The following is a 19,840-nucleotide window of genomic DNA, read 5'->3' as shown; positions in this document are numbered from 1 at the left end:
TTTAATGACATACAGTCCATTTTAGATTCTCCCCTTTGTTGACTCTATCCTTTTGCAGATGTTTTTCAGTTAGAACTGCTATGCAACATAGTCCTAATTGACTATTGTTGTTAGCCAGCAGGGGGTGCCCATTTTCTAGTGGAAGAGTCTATAATAGAGTCAGGTCACATGGCCTGATCAGCTGAATTCCCACTTCCTGAAGAAGGCTTAGATTTCATTCTGCTTTCTTCAACACCATCTTTAAGGATGTTTATTCTTTTGTAAAATTGCCAAAGGTTTCTAAAGTCCGCAGTATCGCCCAGAAATCCCTCGACAGCTCTTCATTATAGTCCATTTACGCTTAAAGCTCTGTCCCCCCCCCCCTTAACCTCCACCCCCGCAGATTTGTGCTACCAGAATTATTGGTGGACTTTAATTGGCTAGACTGGAGGCCCATCTTATAGAATAATAATAAACAAATACAGAAGTATTTAGGAAACAACATCTGGCCTTTATATGTATTTAACATCTTATGTAAAAAAATTTTTTGAATGTATGTCAAATTTGTAATTGGAATTGTGACCACTGAGGAAGGCCCTTTGAGGGGCCGAAACGCGTTTGGTTCAGTTGCACAGCACTAACCCATCTATGTATGAATGTTGAGAAGTTTTTTATGTCTGAATGGTATATTTTTGATGAATCTAAGTTTTAAAATGTGTACACCTGAATAAATTTTGTATTTTCATAATATTTAGTGTCAGCTTAACCCTTGTGGATCCATAGCAACTTTTTGGGTTGAGTTTTCTCCCCCCCCTTTTTTCCCTTCCCCCTTCCCTTCCTTTTTGTTAGGATGAGGAAGGGAAACAGCAGCAAAGAACGTTGGGCAATCTAAGTTGCTACAGGCATTTGTATCAGAAGCAGGAGTCCTGTAGATATTTTAGTTCTAGGTAAGAAGGGCTTAATAGTCAGCACCTTGAATTCAAACCAGAGCAAATATGCTCATGGCAGCCAGCATCAGTCAATAAGCAAGCAGCCACATTTTGTATCAATCTTCCCTAGAACATTAGCCCTACCAACTAGCAGCATCATTTTTGCTTTGGATTTCAGTTCCGCTTGTTCACCCCCATCCATTTATTATATTAGACTTGTACAACACCCTCCTCACAAGCTGAACTGAACTCTGCTTCCAGGTCCACATACTAGTTTAGGACAGAGACACTTGTTTCTGAATACTCAGAGAAATACAGGGTAGGGTTTCATCAGCACACAAACAAGCTTTGGATGATCTCTGTTAAAGGCTGCATATAAGTGTTAAATAGAATGGATGGGACCCATTTGGGGGTTCTAATTTTAGCCATAAAGCTGTGGTTTCTTAGGGCTCTGGTAACATATGTCCTGAGTATTTTGTTCGGTTGTTAGAATTTTCTCTTTCTCTAAAAGAAACTGTCAGCTATTTTGTAGGAAGATGTTGCTCTTTCCTCCCCCATGAATTGTCCTTGGGCTCTAGCAATGTTATTGCCTCCCCCCCCCTTCTTACAGAAGGAATATTACAGTGAAGATGTGTGGGATGGTAGTGCCCACATGTGGCCTATGATCTTTTGCAGCATGCGTAGTCTTCTTTGTGCTTATGCTGAGATTTATGCATTGTTCTTAAATGCTACACATTATATTTGCAGTTTTCTAATGCTTTCTTTGCATCAGGCATCTACTCCCTTCCGATTTTGCTAGCTGATTTATGTTATTGCAACCTAATGCTTGCCAAGATGACTGGCAGAGGGTGTCAGGCATCCAGCAGCTCTTAGATGGAGGGAAGGTGGCATTTCCACTTTTCACCCTTCCTATACTGGGCTCTAGCACTGCACGATGGAGGACCCACAGTCTATCTCAGTTCTCATGAACCCCAGTACAAAGCAGAAACAGGCTTAACTGTGTGTGTGTGTTAAGTGCTGTCAAGTTGTTTTCAACGTATGGTGACCCTATGGATTGGTGGTGGAAAGTGCTGTCAAGTCACAGCTGACCTGTGGCGACCCCGTGGGGTTTTCAAGGCAATAGATGTTTAGAGTTGGTTTGCCATTGCCTGCCTCCATGTAATGGTCCTGCTATATTCCTTGGAGGACTCCCATCCAAATACTAGCCAGGGCCGACCCTGCTTAGCTTCCAAGATCTGACCAGATTGGGCTAGCTTGGGCTATCCAGGTCAGGGAATTAATGTCCTCCAAAATGTCCAATTGTTAACAGCCTTACTCAGGTCTTGCAAATTGAGGACCATGGCTTTGTTTATTGAGTCAATCCATCTCCTGTTGGGTATTTCTCTTTTCCTGCTGCCTTCCTAGCATTATTGTCTTTTCTAGTGACTCTTCTCATAATATGACCAAAGAATGATAGCCTCAGTGTAGTCATTTTAGCTTTTAGGGATAGTTCAGGCCTTTTAGTCTAGAACCCTCTTATATGTCTTTTTGTCAGTCCACGATATCCATCAAACTCTCCTCCAATACATTTCAAATGAAATGTCTGCTGTCTGTCCTGTCTGCTGTCCCACACCCATACATAGTAACGTGGAATACTGTGGCATGAATTGACTTGATCTTGGTTGCCAGCAACTTAAGAATCTTTTCTAGCTCCTTCATGGCTGTGCTTCCTGGTCTCTGTCTCCTTCTTATTTCTTGGTTGCAGTCTCCCTTTTGGTTGATAATGGAACCAAGGAATAGAACATCTTGAACTATTTCAGTTTCTTCATTGCCCACTTTAAATTTGTGTAATTCCCCAGTAGTCATTACTTTTGTCTTCTTGGGCCCTGTCCACACGAGGGGCTTTGGGCCGGGAGTGGGCCAGATCGGGGCCGGAGCAAACGGGTGCGATCCCACTGCAACATCTGGGCAGCGTTGCGTACCCATCCCCGATCCGGCCCTTCCCCCGATGAAACGCATCAAAAATGAACCACCTACCGAGGTGGTTCATCCATGCCGGCCGCATCAACGCCGGCCGTGGGATCGCTGGCCCGTCTTTCTGCCGGCGCATTCCCGGCTCCTGCCTGAACTGCGCATGTTCAGACATGCACAGTTCGACAGTCTCCCGTTCCCCTCCGTTGCTTCCCCCGGCATCTGATTGTGCCGGGGAGGGAATGCGCCGCGGCTCAGGGGATCAATGTGATCCCGCCGCAGCGTGTTTTTTTTGGTGCGGCTTTCAGAAGCTGTGCTTCAGCCCGTCCCTTTCCACCCCGTGTGGCAGGGGCCTTGATGTTCCATTGAAATCCCGCTTTGGCACTTTCTGGTTTAACCTTCATCAGTAGTAATTTAAAGTCTTCACTATTTTCTGCCAGTAGTGTGGAGTTATCTGCATATCTCACATTGTTTGTGTTCCTTCCACAAATTTTCATTCCACCTTCATCTAAATCTAGTCCAGCTTTTCTTATGATGTGTTCTGCACATCAGTTGAATAAATATATAAAATGCATCATCTGACACCTTTGCCAGTTGGAAACCATTGTGTTTCTCCATATTCTTTCCTAATAGTAGCCTCTTGTCCAGAGTACAGATTGCATATCAAAACAATCAGATGTTGTGGCACATCTATTTCTTTTAAAACCAACCATAGCTTTTCATGAGCCACACAGTCAAAAGCTTTACTTTAATTTATAAAACACAGGCTGATTTTCTGAAATTCTCTCATATGCTCCAGTAACCAACATAAATTTGCCCCCACCCTCTCTTTACCTTCCCCCCCCTCCCCGATGGAGAATTTTTATTGCATTTTTATTAAAACTACAAACTATAACAGAAATAAGGAAGGGGACTACATTTAAGGGGATAAAGAAAAGATACCCACTACTGACTAAAAACCCAAGAGAGGAGATCTTCTAATCAGCTTAAATACACATCTAGTCTTAATCATATTAATCTCATTACAAACTGAGTCACACAGTCTGTTAACTTTCCCCACATCTTAAATTTAACTGATATCAGGAAATACCCCAAAGCATCTCAATTCAAAATTTTTCAAAGGCACAATTCAGAGCCCTTCAGCTTTCACTTCTTCTTGTCCAGTCTCTTCCGCAACTTATAAGGACTTTTAGGAGCTGCTGCCCCTTTCTCAGACAGAGAGACCTCTCCAGAAGAACCCGAGTCCAGCTCGCCACTGGACTTGCTGTCCCCTTCTTTTTCTTCCTCCTCTGGCCCTCCCAGCTGGACTCTTAAAAATTGTCTCACTTTCAGAACATAGTCAATCTTTTCTTTTTTATCCTTAAGTTTAAAGGTGACGCCTTCTGGAATTAGCCATCTATATCAAATTGAATTTGTTTGAAGAAAAAGAACAAGATCTTTATATTTCTTTCTCCGCTGTCTTATTTCAAATGGAATATCCTTCAGTACTCTGATGACACTCTCCCCAGCTCTCAGGGGTGCTCCAGATGCAGTATTTCAGGATTGCATCCCTTACATGCCTCTTTGAGAATCTTACGACAATTTCCCCAGGCAGATTATTTTTCTTTATGTATCCTGAATATGACCTATAGGCCACATCCATTTCACTTAGCAAAAATTCCGCCTTCATCTCTGTCACTGGGGCCAGTATTTCACTCATCATTTCCTTCAGATTCTCTCTGGCATGTCCTGAAAGCGAAGAATCATATTAGCCTTTTCCATTTGTAATTGTAGCAACTGCTCTTCTGTAGAAACTTGCTTCTTTTCCAGTTTTTGTACTTTCTTCTTCACCTTTTGGGTAGTGGCGTCCACTTCTTTCACCTTCTCATTTGTTTGATTCATCATTTTCAAAGTCTCGCTTATTTGATTTTGGTGAGTGGTCACTGGGTCATTGATGTCATCTGCTCTTTAAGATTATTAATTTGGTCCAGCAGGTGGTGCATGGAGTCTGCCAAAGTCTTTGCCAGCTCGTAGGCTCCTTCCGGTTTTGGGCTCTCAGTTACTTTCGATTTCAGATGCTTCTCTTTCTCCGTCCTCTTCCTCGCCATGTTTTTCTCTTTGTTTACTTTCGCAAACTTTTTGAAAGTCTCTGAATATGTGCTTAAACACTCGCACTCGCCTTGGTAAGTACTCCTTAGCAGTTTTAACCATTTATGGTTTCACTCCCCCCCCTCAATCGCTCTAAAGTCTATGCGTTTGGGAGGCGTCCCGCCCCCGCTCGCCTTATCTTCTGTTCCGTGGGGTGGGGGAGGGGAGCGTCTTTTCTCAGCGTCACTTAGTCCATTTGGTCTCTCAGCACGAAGAACCGTCAGAGCGGAGAGGTGCCTCAATTCTCCGGCATTACGCCATCGAAGAGGCAACCTCTCAAAAGCTCCATGGCCAGGGTCCCTTCAGCCGGGTCCCTGGGGGAGTAGTGAGCCTGCAACCCCCCCTCCTTTGGCTGGAGCGCAGCTTCACCCCAGGGAGGTCCGGGAGGTGAGTCTGCCAGCGTGCCGCCATCAACCAGAAGTCACCCTCTCTTTACCTATGTGTAAGACTTGAGGAAAACTGTTTCAATGTATCTGATGAAGTGTGCATGCACATGAAAGCTTATAGCCAGAATTAAACTTTGTTTGTCTTAAAGGTGCCACTGTATTCAAACTTTGTTCTATAAATTTGCAATATGATCTCTAGTGCCCTTTTCTTTTCTGAGTCCTAAGGGAGTAAAAAAGCTAGTGGGGACCAGTGCAGAAACAGAATGTTTTTATCCTGTACTTAGTTCTGAACTCTTAGTTTGTTTGAAAGTTGTAGATAATAAAGGATAAATTCAGTGTTGAAACATATTCAGAGTGAAAGACATGGGGACTGTTTAACATTCGTCTAAGGATTCCTGCATTAACAACCTTGTATAGAAAGTATGGAAAATTGAAGATGTGTTGAGAATAACAGAATTTTTGTAGAATTCAGGGCTCTACTGGTAGCAGGAGCTCCTTTGCATATTAGGCCACACACCCCTAGTGTAGCCAATCCTCCAAGAGCTTACAGTAGCCCCAGTAAGAAGAGCTCTGTAAGCTCTTGGAGGATTGGCTACACTAGGGGTGTGTGGCCTAATATGCAAAGGAGCTCCTGCTACCAGTAGAGCCCTGACAAGTTTTGAATTAGGTTGGTTGCCCTGGGTTAATTTCTGTAAACAACAATATAATTCAGATCTGAATAAATTTAGCTTTTCAGAGTAGCTTAACATCATTCAGTATTTCTTATATTGGTTTGTGGCCTAATATTGTTTTATGCTTATTTGCGTTCTGTTTAATCTCTTATCCATTTTTAATTTTAAAAAGAGTATGAGCCTTTAAAAAAATTCGACACAGACATTACAAAATTTTGATTATAATTCTGATTTATTATCAGAGATTACCTGGTTTTGTAAACAGGCTTGAACATTCTGTGTGAGAGCCTTCGCCAACCTCAGTAGAGGCTCTCAGTAATGATGAGCAACAAGGTTTTTATTCTAATAATCCATACTGTTGTTTCATTTGTTTTGCACTAGCCCTTAATGAGCACTAAAGGTTTAGATGAGTTTGCCTTTGATGGCCCTCAGGAGGGAACTTGTGCATAAACCTCTGTAGTAATTTCTGTTTTATTTTATATTTATTTTTATATTGCTTTTCTGTTTATATCCTGCTGTGCTGTCGCTGTTATATGATGCATCTGATATTTGCTTAGCATGTGTCAAGTCTGCATGCATAGAGCAACACTTGCTTACATTTAGACTACTCAGGAAGCTACCACTGAAATTGAATTTGAGGTGTGTTGGGTAGGGGGGACATGGCAGTCAGAGGCCAGTAAATGATGGCAGTCTTCTTTGCAATAAATCTCTGCATTAAGGGTGTGAGGGAAATGTTTGATGCCTAGAAATTTCCTCTGGGTTAAAACCAGCATGCAGGCAATATGTCTGGTACAGATCTAATTTTGTAATGTAAAATTTTATTATGCTATCCCCCACCATTCTTGAATTTATCACTTTAAAGGTAAATCTGGCCACTTTTCTCCTGATCTCTGTTGGATGAATTAACTGTTAGTTGACTGTGGTCAGGCATTAGCAAGTATTCCATGAAGCACAGAATGCCATAGTCTAGCTCGAGACCTATGTTGTTATGTCATTATTATAGTGTTAATTTGCAACAATTGCCTTTAAAAACTGGCTTTTTTGATAGCTGCTATTACTTTTCCTTATTTCTGCTATACTTAACCCCCCTCCAAAAAAATTCTAAATTCTACCTTGATGAGCAGAACTGTTCAGTGAATTGTTAACATTTTTAGAAATATTATTTAACATTGTTCACAATTATAATAATTCATTCCTAGTTTTTTAAAATTAATTGTTTCACAATAACAGTTAGCAAACTTGATTTTGTAGTTAGCATATATATGAAACACACTGATGACTGAAGTACTTTGTTGTTCTAATAAAGTTAATGATTTAAAAATATCTTAATCATTATTTGACAGTATTTGATCTGTCCATTGACCAAATACTTTTAAACAAGCCTCAGAACAGGGGAGTGGGGGGAATTTTCCTGATTCCTTCCACCCTTATTGCAGCACTTTGTTGTGCTGCATGACATTTTGTTTATAGGGTCCCTTGAGACTCTTAGCAGAAATTTTTCAGTGTGCCCAGAGGGCTGCTGTAGGAAAGGGAAGTGGGGAAGATCTGCTAGTGTGAATTTCTGCTTCTTCATGGTAGAATCCAACCTGGGGATGGCTTTTTAAAATCTGAATGAGAAGGAATGGATGCAATAACAGAGTAACAGGATTTCTTGATCAGACCTTCTCTCCTTGTTTTTTTCTTCCCCTTTGAAATAGTTATATTGCAAACCAGCGGAAGCTAGAAAGCATCAATGAACAAGATGTTGGCCTTTATGTAGGATTAAAAAATCTGTGAGTATATGGTTTTGTTATGTATGGTTGTTGTAGTTAATGATGTATCTTTATCCAGTAATGCATGTATCTTGACACCTTGTACACAGTTTTACATGTGTTGCTATCATCATACATTTCAATAGAGGGGATGCAGCTGTGCATGAAAAGGATTGAAACAAGTGAATGAATTTTCCTCTTAAAGGCAAAAACACTTAACACATTTGCACACTGAAGTTCTTGCATTCATAATAGAATTAGGGTTAACAGTGTTCAGTAGCCACAGTATTGATAGATGTGGTGTAGCTCCTGAACCAACAGTTCACTATTTAAACTTCTTACAAGTGGGGACCCACAAAAAACTTATGGGACCAGCTGTGCCATTCCCCCACCCTTGATTCTTTTCCCCCACCTTGTCTCTGTGTCTCTCTCTTTGAGTCCCCCGTTATTTTCTGTCTATCTACTGCCACTCCTCTCTTTCTAATTTGGTGTAGTTGTTAAGAGCGGCATCCTCTAATCTGGAGAATCAGGTTTGATTCCCCACTTCTCCACATGAAACCAGCTGGGTGACCTTGGGCCAGTCACAGTTCTTTCAGAGCTGTTCTCTCAAGAGCAGTTCTTTCAAGCTCTCTCAGCCCCACCTACCTCACAGGGTGGCTGTTGGGGAAAGAGATTGTAAGCCATACTGAGACTCCGAGTGAAGGACGAGGTATAAACCCAACTCTTCTTCTTCTCCTCCTCCTCCTCTCCCCCCCACCAGCTTTGCCAGCTCAGCAGCTGTGCCTTGTTTCTCTCCATGTGTGCCACATTTTAAAAGCCTCTTTTGTACTTTCAATGGAGCCCATTCAGATCAATAGGAGTTCGGACATTCAGGCAGTTCCCATTGTTTCCAATGGGCATTCCTCTTGTAATTCATTAGCACACACACACCCCGCCCCGCTGAACCCACCTTGGGGCTTGAAATGAGAAGTCACCACTAAGCTACACACAACTCCATTTCAAAGTCAGATGAAACAGTGGGTGGTGTGAGCAGGGAGCTTGGAACTGAGAGCCAAGCAACTAGTGCTGAATCCAGAGAAGGGGTGGGGTGCTGTCAAGGGTCAATCCAGAATGGGAGTTTCTTCCTTGCTCTGGGGGGGGTGGCACACCATCCTCAGTCCACAACCTGGGGATGCATTTGAATCCAAACTTATCTCTGAATGCTTCTTAGCCCACCTGCCTGCCCCACATCTTTTGATCCCACTTTCTCACCCCCTTCTCTTCCCCCACCGCTGCCCCAGGACTCCCCCCTACATGCATTTGCAGCTCACCTGATCCTGGTCGGGGGGGGGGGGGGGTTGAGGCTGAAATATGCAGTGAGGCCATATTGCTACTGGGGGGGGGGGTCTATTTGAAGTCTATTTCTGCCAGAAGCAAAGCGGATGTCCCTCGTTCACTCTAGCTTGCCTTGCAAGAAAGAGACCAAGCCTAACATGAGAGAGAAAGAGGCCAGAGAGGCGAGGAAAACTACTGTCACTTTGAATTAGGCTTTGCTCTTTTTTCACTCAGGCTGAATTTCAGTTGAAAAGTACCTTGCTTTTTTTAAAAAAATATTACAGAAAACCAACAACATAGTTCTGAAAGCTGATCAGCAATGAAAGCAGATAAAAGCAGGTGCCGAATTCTTCGCACATTCCTGATTTTTCTAATCTATATAGAGGCACCTCAGACTTCTAATAGTTAATTCAACAGAGCTGAACTGTTAGGGAGGATGGAAACATTGCCCACACACACAAAAAAGGAGAACAACAATAGAGGCTGCGCCTCCTGACATTCACTCTAAGAATTCCCCATCATTGCGGAGTTTAAAAAAAAAAATAACTGGCTGCTCCCCAGCCTTTTTGGTGGCTCCCTGGTCCCTCGCCCTGCTGCCCAGCCTCTTATTTGGCAGTGGGTTGCCTGCTCCCCCCTGCCAGCTTCACCATCTCAGCAGTTCTGCTGGCTGCTTCCCCAGCTGCCCAGCCTTTTTGCTCCTTGGCCGTTCACCCACCTGCACACCTGGCCTCTTCAATGGTGGTGGCTTCTCCTCCCCCACTTGCTTACAGCTTTGCTGCCTCAGCTTTATAGGAGCTGTGCAGGTGCAGACAGCACTATTGGGATTTTTTTGGGAGGGATATAAATCCCCCAATGTATTTTTTAAACATTTTTAGATTTTTCTGCAAATGTGTGTGTGTGGGGGGATTTCCCCAGTTTGGAGAAAAATCTCACTGCTCTTCATGTGGGCTCAGTCAGTGGATATAAGTATTTGTAGATGAACCCCATGTGGTTATTAGATATACAGATAATTTAAGCTGATATAATACTTGACAGTTCTGGGTGTGCGTTTATGTAAAGTACCGTTAAGTTGTAGCTGACATGGTACCCCATAGGGTTTTGAAAGCAAGAGATTAAGTGGATGTGGTTTGTCATTGCCTTCCTCTGCAAAGTCTTCCTTGGTGGTCTTTCATCCAAGTACTGACCCTGCTTAGCTTCCGAGATCTGATGCGATCAGGCTATACTATACCATTTCACATCATCTTGACATTTCTAACTTTCCTATTTTCACAGAACAGTGGTGGATTCGGGTTTGAAGTTTGTCTCACGTCTGGCTTTCCTGAAAAATACCAACTTGCAGTACATGTAAGTGAAACTTACTTTATGACTTCAGAACTGCCGACGTTTTGTCATAGTTAATCCTCTTGAAGAAGTGTGTATAGGAATGGTTCTTTGGGAAAAAAATAAGGAAATTTTAAGAATTATTCTGTTACATATTGCAAAATTACTTTTAAAAAGGAAGTTACTTGCTAGGTTTGGACTGTTAAAAGTGTTAGACAATCCAAAGGCTAAAAAGTTGTTTTCATACTTGCAACCATAGGGAAAAATTATTAGGTAGCACTGACTCGACTGTGCGACAGAACAACAAAAATTTATTAATTAGTGCTTCACATATTACATTTTCATAATTACTTGCGAAATTCTAATGTATGTATGTGACATTATATCATTAAAAGGTATATGCAAGTCGATTGTGACAGAATGTTGATGGGAATGTACTTTTGAATGCCTATTTAAATTTAGATTTCAAGAAAAACAACGAAAATGCAGATATATAGTATTCATACCTGAATATTTGCTCTGATGTGCAACCAACCTTGCCCAGTGGTTGCTGAATCACGAAAACAGCTCATGTTTGTTTTTAGTTGAACTGGGCGATATGTTTGTTATACAAGTGCATGTATCCATCCCTTCCTCTTCACATATATGCATTACAACAAACTGCTGCCACATAATATACAAAGAGAGCCTAGAGTTTGCATAGAAGATGGTAGGTCAGTTACCATGGAATTTGATTTGCAGTTTTGATTATAGTCTTTCAAATCTATTTGTTCTATATATAGTAAATCAAGAGAAGACCAGTGCCTGCCCATGGAGCAGGTGCTGCCGTTTGCCTGCCTCCCACCATCTTTTTGGATGAAGCATGGGTAGGGCGAGCCAATCACAGCTCAGCGTGGGAGCGCTGGCCAACCAAGGGTGAGCTCGCCGGCCAGGTCTGGCAGCAGCCACCCTCCATGCTCAGTTCTCTCTTGTTAGTTTCATCTGCAGCAATATTTGGGAACATTCTCTTCAGAGACTCCTTTTCTGTGGCTAGTTTTTTCATCTCTAAAAATACCTAGTGATTTTTCCCTCCTTTTTCTTCTTTCAATTGTTCTTATCTTTTCTATCTTCTATCAATTTTTTAAGCATTCTTTTCTGTCCCCACCTAACCCTATCCTGTGGCACAGTGGACAACTTTTAAGGTGTCAGCAATGCAGAGGAAAGTTATCATTGATTGATGGCTGTGAGTGGTGTCCCCTCTGCCTCAGAGAACAGAGTACTAGCATCCACTGCATCAGTTTTTCTGAACAGCAAACTGGTGCAACTGATCCACCAAGCTCTTAGTTGCCCTTTGGGTGTCCACTCAGCCTCTGAAGCATTGGCTGATCAATGGTATTGACCATCCAGTGTTTGGTAGTAGTGCTGCTAAATTCCTCTTCTGTTACTGGGACCATTACTACCACACTATTCAGTACTAAGTCAACAGCAAATGAATTCATGGAGGCAGAAATGTTGGTCCTGACCACCGTCGGAACTAAGGAAGGAAAACAGAAGGAGAAGCATCCATAAGTTAGACATATGGAGATCCACTCCTTCACTGTCTGTCCCATCCTCTGGAGGGGATGTTTCTGTGTATGATTTGGAAGTCCCAGTCCTACGATCTTGGGATATTTTTCTGAAGTCAGTTAGAAGACTCCATACAAGCTATTCTTTAACCACCACATCCAAGTCTACTGCCACTCACATATTATTGAGATAATTCCCTGTCCTGCAGTGATATCCTGGCTCTTCTAGGCATTCATCATCAGTCTTCTGGAGCTAATATTGGCTGTGGTCACACTGGTGCCTTGGTGCGATATGGTGCTGCCTTTAATTGTACTGGTTTGAAGTGTTGCGGGGCATGTCATCCATACAGCACACCCTGCTGTGGGTTACCCTTGCAGACATCCCGTGGTCAAGCATCCACATTACTGCAACACCTCAGCCACGGAGTGTGTTGCCCGTAAAATTTTCAAAATGCATGTGTGCTCATGCACATGCATTCGTGTGCATGTGTAGACAGGTGCATATAGGCAAAAAAATTTTAAAACCTCACTAGTGGCAGAAACGGATCTGCAGGTTCAGACTGCCTAATCTGTTCTGTGAGCACTCCCCCATGTTCAGACATCTGGCCTTGCGCAATGAATGCACGGGGCACAAAAAACACCACTTGTGATGTAGTACCTTTTTAACCCAGCTCCACGTCATCCTATGATGGGATGAGTATGCCGGGGGAACACCTGACAGATGTGGCTGTGTGACTGTGCCCATTTGATCCAGAGGGGAGGGGTGGCTGCGTCAGGCCAAACTGCTCGCATGATCACAGCCATTGCCAGCCTCGGTCTTGTATCATTTTTAACCAGTCTCTTGTTGATGTCCTCCTTACTGAGCAGAGAGCACAAACACTGTTATTACAAAGACTGGGATCAGTCCTTGACAACTTCTGAAAGGCACTGCTCACTTCTTGCTTCTGTGAGTTTTCAACACCAGCACTCAGTGAGTTTTGTCACATGAACATTGACATCAATTGTCAGTATTGTTGGCTAGTCTCCTGCCTGTCATGTCTGGCACTGAGTCCTCCTTAGGAACTGACAGTACAGCCCTTGGTCCTGATAGTGATGCATGTTACTCTGCCTGCATCAGTACCTGCTGTGCACCATTGGTATTAATACTTGTGGAAGTTTTCTTGAAGCCCTAGCCACTATCAGCCCAGCTGCCCACATTGGACCTGACTGTCCCTAGGAGTTGAAAATGCACCTTCTTCCTCTCTCTTTGAGTAGGAAGATCACAATACCTCAGAGTCTAATGAGTCAGTCAAGGCTAGGGAAACCAGCTTCCACAGCCCTGTGTTGAAAATCTGGAGAGCCTTCTGCACCTAGGGAAAAGGAGGGGAGAAAATTTGGTAGCATGGTCTGCTGCATTTTCCCTGAAAGTAGCCAACTACCTTGCCTGTATGGCAAGATAACAGTATTTACTCTGGGAAATGATTTATTTGGCATTTGACCATCTTTCTTTTGACAATAAGGAATTGGCAGTGCTCTTTAAGAAAGGGCTCTGTTCCTGATGAAGCAGCAATCATCATTTCTGACTTCAAGGTGCTATGCTTGGCTGTGTTCCTGGCTACTCATCAGGCTAAGGCAAGAATAAAAGATTTGCCATACGTACTCACAGTACAAGATCCAGAAGCGGAAATAACGATGGCCATTTCTGCACTGACAGCTTGCTCTGGAGAATCCGTGGAGTTAAGCCTTTATGGTTGACTTTGCAGTCACACACATTCCCTTTGCACTGGTTCCCCCCTTCCCTCCAGTTTATTTATTTGTGTATTCTGTAGAAAGGAAAAGGGAGGGGGGAAATCCAGGCCCACACATGCAAGACTGACACATTTGGGAGCAGGGACTCCCCTAGTCCTTTATTGACTGCTTCCTTCTTATGCTCTCTCTGACTTTTAAAAAGTTTGTCTGGCAGGAGGATACATCCTCTTTTGTCTTTGGAGAAGGAGGGAAAGAAAACAGAATGGGGATGGAACATCAGCATCAGGCAGAAATGGGGGTGGGCAGTGGGCAGCACTTCAATACCCACAGAAACAATTCTACTTTAGAAAGGATTAGCAATTCGAAAGTGGATGAGAACAAAGAATAGCAGAAAAGGGAGTTTTGGTAGCTGTGGGGCAACAGTGTGCTGGAAGTGGTCTGAATGCAGATTCCTGTAAAACAAATGCAGAAAGAAGAAAAAGCCCTGACACAAACTGGAAGTCAAAGCGGGAGGGAATGCAGAATGGAAGAATAGGATGCACTCAGAAACCAAGGCAAAATACAGGTGCAGAAAGGGCCTATGATAGAAAGATTCCAACTCCTGGAAAGAATATTCCTGGGATCTATGTGAGGAACAGTTATAGGGGTTGGTGGGTTGGAGTGAGGATGTACAAGGTGATGAAATTGACTCAATGAAGCTGTGCTTGCATAAGAAGGAGGAGTGATTCCACTTCTTTGTCCTTCTTCATTACAATCCTCTCCAACCTATTCCTTCACATGGTTTCCATGACCCTGAGAGTGACCTTTCTGGAATTTGGAAGAAACTATAGGATCAGAACTGAACACAGGAAAATTCTATGTTAGGTAGGATTTATGCCATTGTCACCCCTAATGCCACCACCTCCAAACAATTCTTATCTGATTATTAAAGTGTGTTGAGTGCCCAGTTTTGGGTTTCTTCATATGGAAGTGCATATTTATTACTCTTGAGTTATTATTGCCTCTATTGCAATATCTAACTAGGCACGCTCATCTGAGGAAGGGTGCGTGCACAAGAAAGCTCATACCTTGAATAAAACTGTGTTCGTCTTGAAGGTGCTACTGGACTCAAACTTTGCCCTATGCCTCCTTAGTTAATATAATGCATGAACTTGGAATGAAGTTATTTAATGGTAGGTCAAGGAAAGGAGTGAAGAAACAACTTTTTCTTCAGGGCTAAATTGTAAATCAATAATAATAATGATGATGATGATGATGATGATGTGTGTGTGTGTTGCCGTCAAGTCACAGCTGACATGGATTTTTCAAGGCAAGAAATATTCAGAGGTGATTTACTACTGCCTGCCTCTCTGTCCAAATATTAACCAGGGCCAATCCTCTTTCACTTCCAAGATCTGATGACATTGGGCTAGTCTGGGCTGTTCAGGTTAGGGTGTGTGTGTGTGTGAAGTGCTGTCAAGTAGCTTCCAACTTATGGAGACCAATGTTCCCTCTAAGCTGTGGAGTCTTGTGAGCAAAAGTTCTGCTTTGTGAGCCGCTGGCATTAGAGTTGTGATCCAGCAATTGGGCTGCTGCATGAATTAGTTTGTTCTGGAGCCCTCCTTCCTGAGTGAAGACAAGAATGTGTGAGGCAGAGGCTAAAAAACTGTGAGCTAGCTCACACTAACTCAGCTTAGAGGGAACACTGATGGAGACTCTATGAATTAATGACCTCCGAAACATCCTATTGTTAACAGCCTTGCATAAGTCTTGAAAACTGTGGGTCATATAGATACAAGTGATATTCTTTTCTGTTTTCTAGCTGTAAGCTCCCTCTAAGCTGTGGAGTCTTGTGAGCAAAAATTGTACTTTGTGAGCCACTGACATTAAAGTTGTGAGCGAGCGATTTGGCTACTACATAAATTAGTTTGCTCTGGAGCCATCCTTCCTGAGCTAAGACAAAAATGTGTGAGCTGGAGGCAAAACTGTGAGCTAGCTCACACTAACTCAGCTTCGAGGGAACATTGGCAGTAGCTGTTCATATGCAAAGTTCTGAATTGAAATAAATTGTAACTGTAATAGAACAGCACTTATAAAGTCCAAAGTGTGGGAGGGTATCTTTAGGGAGATGTGGAAAGTTGCATCAGAAAGTGTAAACTGCTTTCACCTTTTGTTTGTTTGTTTGATGATGCGAACCAAGAACCAGACCAAGTTATTTTGGAAATTTTTTGTCCCACATAGTTTCCCTTTGATTAGCCTGGAATTTTCAGAAAAACTGTACTACAGTACCACATGGAGAAGTATCTGTCACTGTTAAACTTGGAACATCTCAAAGTTTTCTTGATTAGTGTGACTTATTATAACTGAGAATCTCTGCATTACATAAACATAATGGATGGAAAATGAGATGAACTGCAGAGATAATCTCTTAGATGACTGCCGTTTGAGGATAAAGTCCTAAGGCCCCTACTCTGGAGAAATGTACTGATTAAGTGGTTTGAAGAATATGTATGAAGACTGTTTTGGGTTCCTATAGCAGTATCCATATTCTGCCAGTTCGTAACTTTCTCCATACAGTCCTGTCCTTGAGGATGGTCTGAAGATACTAGGGAAAAATATATGTGTGAACTTGCCCTACATAGTTTTTTTTTATTTTAAAGAATAATGTGGATGTTCCTTTTTAACCTTCAGACTTTAAAAATTTCCTTGGCAGAATGGAAAACAATCCAACTTAATAACATGTCAGTTTTTAGATACTTCATTTTAGCAAATTTATTGTGCACTCAGAGCACAATGTAGGTACACATGCTTACTCATGTATATATTATAAAATGTATTCAGTTACATAGCAAATAAGATCAGTTGTTGATTTTACTGCATATTTTATGAAACCTTGAATGCCTGAAGATGGTTTCCCAACAATGGCCTAGTGTGCTATACTAGATTACTGAAATAAATTGATTTTATTGGACTGAGTTTGATAGGCTTTATTTTTAAACATGCACCTTATATTTTAAAAGGCTGCCAGTTTTACAGCATATTCTACTCTTTATGCTGTTAATGCAAACTCATATAGAACAATAGGACAGTGAAGCAGTTTTGTCATGGGCCGTGGTGTAATCTCCTTTTTTCATGATTGGAAGAAAAGCTAATTTAAACATAAAGTTAAGAGCAAGTACCATAGTCTTGTACTGTTTCCTTATATGGCTGCACAATCCCACTGCGGGGGGAGAACAAATTTCTGCTCCACATACCTTTATTTTTGCCCAGTTTAGCTTTAGTGAAGGTGTGCCTCCCATAGTATGAACCTTGTCTAGAGTAAGAATGCCTCTGATCTTCAGTGTGGCAGAAGACATTAAAGTTCATATGAAGCAGTAAATTCTTAATCAATGTGAAAGTCTAATGATTGCACTCTGCAGTTTTTTCTGTGATCTTTCATGTGGGTGCATATTGCACTGTATTTTTAAAAAGATATCTAACTGACTTAAGATTAAAAAAATGTCTGGCATATGATCAGGGTTTAGGTAAGTACTGACTTCAATGAAGGATCAAAGAAGATATGAGAAACATGTATTATGCTTATTAATAAATTGAGCATGTAGTCAACATCTGAGAAATTATTTGGAGTACTTTTTAATTCACCGTTTTCCCATCTTACATGAATTGACCTCCTACAAGGTGTGCATTGTGATTAATATTTACCTTTATGTTTACTCTTGTATTCCAATAGAGGATAATTTGTGTCACTCCTGTAGGTCATCATGTTTCCAAAGACTGCAAGAAAGCCAGTAACTTTCCTGAGGACAAAGCAGAAGTTCCTTTTAAATTTCAAAACATCATATTTAATAATGGAATTTTGCTTTTTTATAGTAACTTCTCAAGAAACAAGCTGTCCAGTTTGTCTAGAAAGTCTTTCCGTCACCTGAATTTGACTGATCTGTAAGTAAAAGATTTTTGTAAAAGGAAAGGGTGGTGGTTGTTATAATTATTAATTTTTCAGGAATTTGGATATATTAGAGAGATAACATTTAAAGTTTTATGACATAAAAGGTAAATGTTGCTTCACACTAGTGCATATCTTTAATGATTGTAGCCACAATTCATAGGGCTTTACAACCTTCACCAAGTATCTTGTCTGCATGCTTGTGCAAACTATCAGCAAGAATACTGGTGGAAATGTAGAGACAACCTATGAGGAACAGTGCCTATCAACAGCTTACCACTAGTGTTGCCACCTGTCCTGGAGAAAATTATCCTGTTCCTCTAATCGAGGCTTAATACGTAGAAATGGGAAATTGAAGCTTTCCATGGAATGAAGGTAAATAAATAGCACCCCATTCAGCCTCTGGTAAAAAGACAGGACATTTATGCAGGCCTGTTGACAGCCCTGCTTCTCCGAGGGGCGTTTCCCGACTGCGCTCAAGGAGGCGATGGTCCGTCCTCTCTTAAAAAAAACATCTCTGGACCCGGCCGAATTGGCCAACTATCGGCCGGTGTCCAATTTGCCCTATTTGGGCAAACTTATAGAGAGGGCGGTGGCGTTACAGTTACAGTGCTTTCTGGAGGATACTTCAGTCTTAGATCCCTTCCAGTCCGGCTTCCGCCCAGGTCACGGGACCGAGACGGCTTTGGTCGCCCTAACAGACGATCTCTGGAGACATCTGGGTCGAGGTGGTGTGGCGGCGCTGGTGTTGTTGGACTTGTCGGCAGCGTTCGACATGGTCGACCACCAGCTGCTGACCCATCGCCTTGCCGACGTAGGGATTCAGGGGCTTGCCCTCCAATGGTTTGCCTCTTTCCGGCAAGGTCGGGGACAAAGGGTGGTTCTCAGGGATCAGCGTTCCCAGAGGTATCCCCTTGAGTGTGGGGTACCACAGGGAGCAGTGTTGTCCCCGATGCTATTTAACATCTATATGTGCCCCCTTGCCCAGATTATCCGGAGTTATGGGCTGGGGTGCCATCAGTACGCTGATGACACCCAGCTCTATCTGATGTTGGGTGGCCGGTCGGACTCGGGTCCCGATGACCTGCATCGGGCACTTGAAGCTGTGGCTGGTTGGCTCCGGCTGAGCCTACTGAAACTAAACCCGGCGAAGACGGAGGTCCTGGGCCTTGGTCGGGCCGGGACAGGATTGGGGCTCCCTCTCCCGACCTTCGACGGGGTACCTTTGGTGCCAGCGTCTGGGGTTCGGAGTTTGGGAGTACACCTGGACTCCGCTTTGACAATGGAGGCCCAGGTGGCAGCCACCGTCAAGTCTGCCTTTTTCCATCTGCGGCGGGCTCGGCAGTTGGCCCCCTACCTGGACCGGGATGACCTGGCCACAGTGATCCATGCGACGGTCACCTCGAGATTAGACCACTGCAACGCTCTCTACATGGGGCTGCCTTTGTCGCAAATCCGGAGGCTGCAACTGGTGCAGAATGCTGCGGCCAGGCTGTTAATGGGTCTCTCTAGAAGGGACCACATACAGCCTGTGCTGAAAGCGCTGCACTGGTTGCCAATAGCATACCGGATTCGCTTCAAAGTGCTGGTTATGACCTATAAATCCCTATATGGTCTGGGTCCAACCTACCTGAGGGACCGCCTTTCCCCGTATGTTCCCCCAAGAGCACTACGGTCTGGGGCCCAAAACCTGCTAACTATTCCGGGCCCCAGGGATGTAAAATTGGCCGCCACAAGGGCCAGGGCTTTTTCGGTAGCAACCCCTACCTGGTGGAATGAGCTCCCGGGGGAGATCCGGGCCCTGCGGGATTTGATGCAGTTCCGCAGGGCCTGTACGACGGAGCTCTTCCACCAGGCTTTCGAGTAGGGGCCGCTGCCCCCCCTACTGTGTTACCATCTTGGGGGGGATTGGAAGAGGCCCAGAGAAAGGCCCTGAGATGATCTTTGGAACATCGTGACGCTATAGACTGTCTCCCAAGAACTGTTTGGAACTGTCCCGCCATCTTGGGTTTTGAAGTTAGTTATCACCGAGCACTTTATGTGATATAGGATGGGTTTTAAACTGTATATAATGTTTTTATAATGCAAATATATTGTTATTTTTGTATTGTTGTCTATATCTTGCCCTGTAAGCCGCCCTGAGCCCTACGGGGGAGGGCGGGGTACAAATCTGAATAATAATAGGAGCATTAGGTGGAAAGTGTTAAGTGGTTTCCTTG

The 19,840-nt window shown here is 43.1% G+C and overlaps 1 protein-coding gene across 1 annotated transcript in view; it reads left to right on the top strand.

Annotated features, from left to right (window-relative positions):
* The window catches only part of NTRK2 (neurotrophic tyrosine kinase, receptor, type 2), a 279,559-nt gene that overhangs the window by 28,303 nt on the left and 231,416 nt on the right, over nt 1–19,840 (top strand). Inside the window, exons 3-5 of the mRNA XM_015419285.1 lie at nt 7,740–7,814; nt 10,380–10,451; nt 17,549–17,617. Coding sequence (XP_015274771.1) covers nt 7,740–7,814; nt 10,380–10,451; nt 17,549–17,617 — 216 coding nt within the window. The remainder of the gene's footprint in view (nt 1–7,739; nt 7,815–10,379; nt 10,452–17,548; nt 17,618–19,840) is intronic.

This window comes from Gekko japonicus, unplaced genomic scaffold (assembly GCF_001447785.1).
Source record: "Gekko japonicus isolate JY-2015 unplaced genomic scaffold, Gekko_japonicus_V1.1 scaffold133, whole genome shotgun sequence".
Lineage (NCBI taxonomy): Eukaryota > Metazoa > Chordata > Lepidosauria > Squamata > Gekkonidae > Gekko > Gekko japonicus.
This window is presented reverse-complemented; position numbering and strand designations above follow the sequence as displayed.